Source organism: Vicugna pacos, chromosome 4 (assembly GCF_048564905.1).
Source record: "Vicugna pacos chromosome 4, VicPac4, whole genome shotgun sequence".
NCBI classification, from domain to species: Eukaryota; Metazoa; Chordata; class Mammalia; order Artiodactyla; family Camelidae; genus Vicugna; species Vicugna pacos.
Window position 1 is genome coordinate 75,159,042 of NC_132990.1, and position 3,682 is coordinate 75,162,723.

At 55.9% G+C, this 3,682-nt stretch overlaps 1 protein-coding gene across 1 annotated transcript; it reads right to left on the minus strand.

Moving 5' to 3' along the window:
* Nucleotides 1-720: 720 nt before the first annotated feature.
* Nucleotides 721-3,281, minus strand: QRFP (pyroglutamylated RFamide peptide). The gene is made up of 2 exons (XM_006216614.3): nt 3,081-3,281; nt 721-1,433 (listed from the first exon to the last, which is right to left on the minus strand). Exon 2 carries the CDS (start codon nt 1,431-1,433, stop codon nt 1,044-1,046), a length of 390 nt encoding a protein of 129 aa, XP_006216676.3. The 5' UTR covers nt 3,081-3,281; the 3' UTR covers nt 721-1,043.
* Between the last annotated feature and the right edge of the window lie 401 nt (nt 3,282-3,682).

A 3,682-nucleotide genomic window follows, 5' to 3' on the forward strand; every position in this document is an offset into this window, starting at 1 on the left:
CAGGGAAAGTGCAGTCGAGTGCAAGGGGAAAATACACCATGTGTGTGTTTCCTATACCTTTGACCGCGGGTATTTTACCAATGCCATTTAAGGGGATGCTAGAAGAGGTGTATGGGTACCTGTAACACAATTTCCATCTCCCCAAACGTAAGGCACTTGCTGCTCAGGAAAGCAAAGTTCCTAGGGCACAGAGGACCTGTAGGAACGAGTCAGGTTAGCTTTCCATTATGGTTTTGCAGTTGTTACAACTTTTATTTCAAAAGTAACACATTCGTATTCTGCACACTGGAAATGCAGCCTTGCTAGAGCAAAAATGTATCCCTTTGCTGTTCATCTCCCACGAGACTCTTGGCTTGGCAAACACTGTCCCACTGAGAAGGACAGCTATCAGAAGAGGATGGGCAGCCGGTCCAAATGGCATCTCAACACCATAGCAAGGTTTTCTTGCCAGAGGGATGTTGTGTTAATGGGATGGAGAACAAGGTTTCTTTTTTCCATTTTAAACTTTCAGAACCATCCTCTGTACCCAGTGGAATGTGCTCACTCACAGTCGCAGTTTGGATGTCAACCGCAGATGTCCCGACGGAGATGGTCAAAACTCTGATTACCCTACTGTAATCACTCAGCCCACCCACCTTCAGCTTCAAGCCAGCGCAGCCAGCTCTGCCTATGCACATTCATGGCCCAACAGCCGCCGGGGCCAGGGGACTGCTGAGAACCAGCCCCCCAGGGGAGGGGCTGAAACACCACAGTCTGCCTGCCTGGGAGCTGCACCGCCACGGGCGATCTTGACTAACGGAGACTTGCTTCTGCCCACCTCCTCCTTGACACCATCCCAGGTTTTGCTTCAGCAAAGTTGGAAATCGAAAGTAAGCACTCGCCTAACCAATCCTACTGCTAATTATAATTCCTATTATAGTTCATTACTAATACACCTTCCCAGTGACTTGGTCTTTGAGGCTCAAGGAGAAGACAGGAGTGGAAACAGTGGGTGGAGGGCAGGGAGGGTCGAGGAGGAGCCCCTTCCAGGACGCCAGGCCCCTTCACCGCCGGCCGAAGCGGAAGCTAAAGCCACCTTTCTTCCTGCTGTAGCCGCTGAGCTCCTCCGCCAGGGTCCCTAAGGGGCCACTGGTCTTCTCGCCGTCAGCCGGGAGGAAGCCCGCAGCCTCACTGCCGTTGTCCTGCCTCCCGAACCGCAGCTTGAAGCCGGCACGCCCTCTGCCTGTGGTCTGCAGCTCCTCGGCCAGTGGGTGCTGAACTCTTGGCCACCCAGGGAAGCCCCACGGGAAGCGGTGTCCCCCAGCCAGGTCGGCCCAGCGCGCTTCACCTCCAGCGCCACCCATGGCGTCCACCGGCTCTTCTCTGTGCAGGGCAGGAGAGCAGGCAGCCAGAGGCAGGAGGAGGACGTAGGACAGGGAGTAGGGCCTTAGCATCTGGTCCAGAGGAGAGAGAGGAGGAGGTTACAGGCTGCACTCCTTGGCCCCGCCCAGCACTTATTAGCACACTTCCCAGGGCCTGGGCCGCCATCAAAGGCGTGAGCTGGTGGCTCAGCGGAGCCGGCTTGCAAGCAGCGTGAGGAAGTGTCACTGTCTTGGGGAACAGGCCTTTATTTTCTTAGCAGGCCTGGGAGCCAATCACGCCAATTAGGCTGGTTCTCCCGCTCCCGCAGTCTCTGCCAGCCTTGGCAGCTTAGCGCTCTAACACCGCGGCTGCTGGGGTGGCTTACAGGCAGCCCCGGGAGAGCTGAGCAAATCTAGGCTCGTTCTTCTTTATTATAATTATTGACTCTTGGGCCATATCGTCTCAGAGCCATGGGGTAGGAAGTTAATAGTGTCAATCTCTCTCTTAGTTTTCAACTTGATAATAAATGGGTCTAGTTGAGCTGTTTACCTGGGACCCTCTGCTAATGTCTCTTGACATGGAAACGAATTGCTCCCAAAAGCAGGAAATAGATTTGATGGGCCCGGCCTAACTCAGACATCCCTCTGGAGAGGAGCAGTCGCCGGTCCCTACTGAGCATCATCTGTGTGCCAGCCTGTGAGCTGAAACCTTTACATACAATGCTTTCCATCCATACCGGACACCATCCTTACAACCCCCCTACAGGAAGGCATCACTTATCCCCTTGTGCAGAGGAGGCAGCCATCTTAAACCGGTGACTGGCCCAAGATCTCACAGCTTTATAAGTGACAGGGCTCGGATGCTAGCCCAGGTCTAATTGGGCTTCACAGAGGAAGCCCCACGGATAGCTACTCTACCCCATGGATAGCAGTCCCTGGAGAATTCGAAACAAAAATAGAGCTTCCCAAAATGCCCCTGCCTTGGCAATAATTGCTTGTCCGCTCGCAAAGGAAGCCTTTTTGGTAACGACCATGGTGAGTCGGAGCTGGCTGGTCCTCTGAGGAGTGGAGCTGGGGCTGGAATAAAGGAGAGCAGGTTCTGGGGAAGGTAGCACGGACTCCCCAGAGCTCTTTCCAGAAATGGCTCCCTTGAAGACATTTCAAAGTACTCAGCCAGAAAGCTTAAAAAAACATAAAAGCAGCCCTCCTCGACTCAAATCCAGCCCTGCTAAGCTTCTCTCATCCCCTGGGGCTGGAGCAGCCTCTCCCCTGCTTCGGGGAAGCCTGTCTCCACCCGGGCCAGGACGGAATGGGGGCTCTTCACACGGTGACTCCTCCCCATAGGAAATGATGCAGACAGCTGTTTGGACAAGGTGGGATTCCACCTGGTGGATGAATCCACCTGGGAATGGCCTCTGGGTCTCTAGAAGGAGGTGGGTCTCTCCCCTTTGGGGGGTTAGGGACCCCTTCCAGAACCTGGTGGAAGATTGGGACACTCAACACCCCAAGAAACGGCCCCAGCGTCTAGGACTTGTCAGGAAAATCGCAGATGGAAGACCAGGGACCAAGCCGAGGAGGGCAGCTGTGGCCAATCTCTGCACTGCTCTGGGCTGCAAGGTAAGGTGCCGGTCTCCACCTCTGTGGGCCTTCCCGGCCCCGTGGTTCCCACTGCCCACGTCCAGCTCCAGACCTGGAGGCAGGCCCTTGTGGGGTTCCTGATGGAGAGAGAATTGTACTCACCGTGCTGCGGGCCTGCTCCCAGGAGGGCGGCTGGACCCCAGGTCGGGCTGGGCAGAGCTGCTCCGGGTTCTTACCCAGCAGGTGTGGTTCCCGGGTCCTCCGTGCTTTATGTAGGCCCCCGGGGTGCACTTGTGCTGTGTGCTCTGATTGCTGTGCATTCCTGGCCCTGGGATTCCATTGAGGACCTGGTGGTGAAGAAGGGGGCAGTGCAGACTGCATTGATAAAAGACCCAACACAAACAGGATGTGGTCTGATGAGAGGGCCAGACAGGGCTGCCCTTCGCCCAGAGGCCTGCCTTGTTTGGAAGAGAGCGGGCAGCGTCACTGACTGAGTCGCAGGCATGACCCTTGAGTCCCTTGGAGGAGGCGTTGGTATCCACCCTTAAGAATCCTCACGGTCCTGCCTTTGTCGGGTCTGCCTCACTCCCTACTCCTCACACCTGCTGCGCAGCCGGCACCGCTGCTCCCGTGGGCTCAGGAGGTCAGACACCTGTGAAGCCAGCAACTTCCTTTCACTCTGGTTAAGTGGGAAGTTGTGTCTGGTGCTGTAGTTCGCTATGGAGGTTTATGTGGGGCACCCGGTGCTGAGAGGCTGAGCTGGC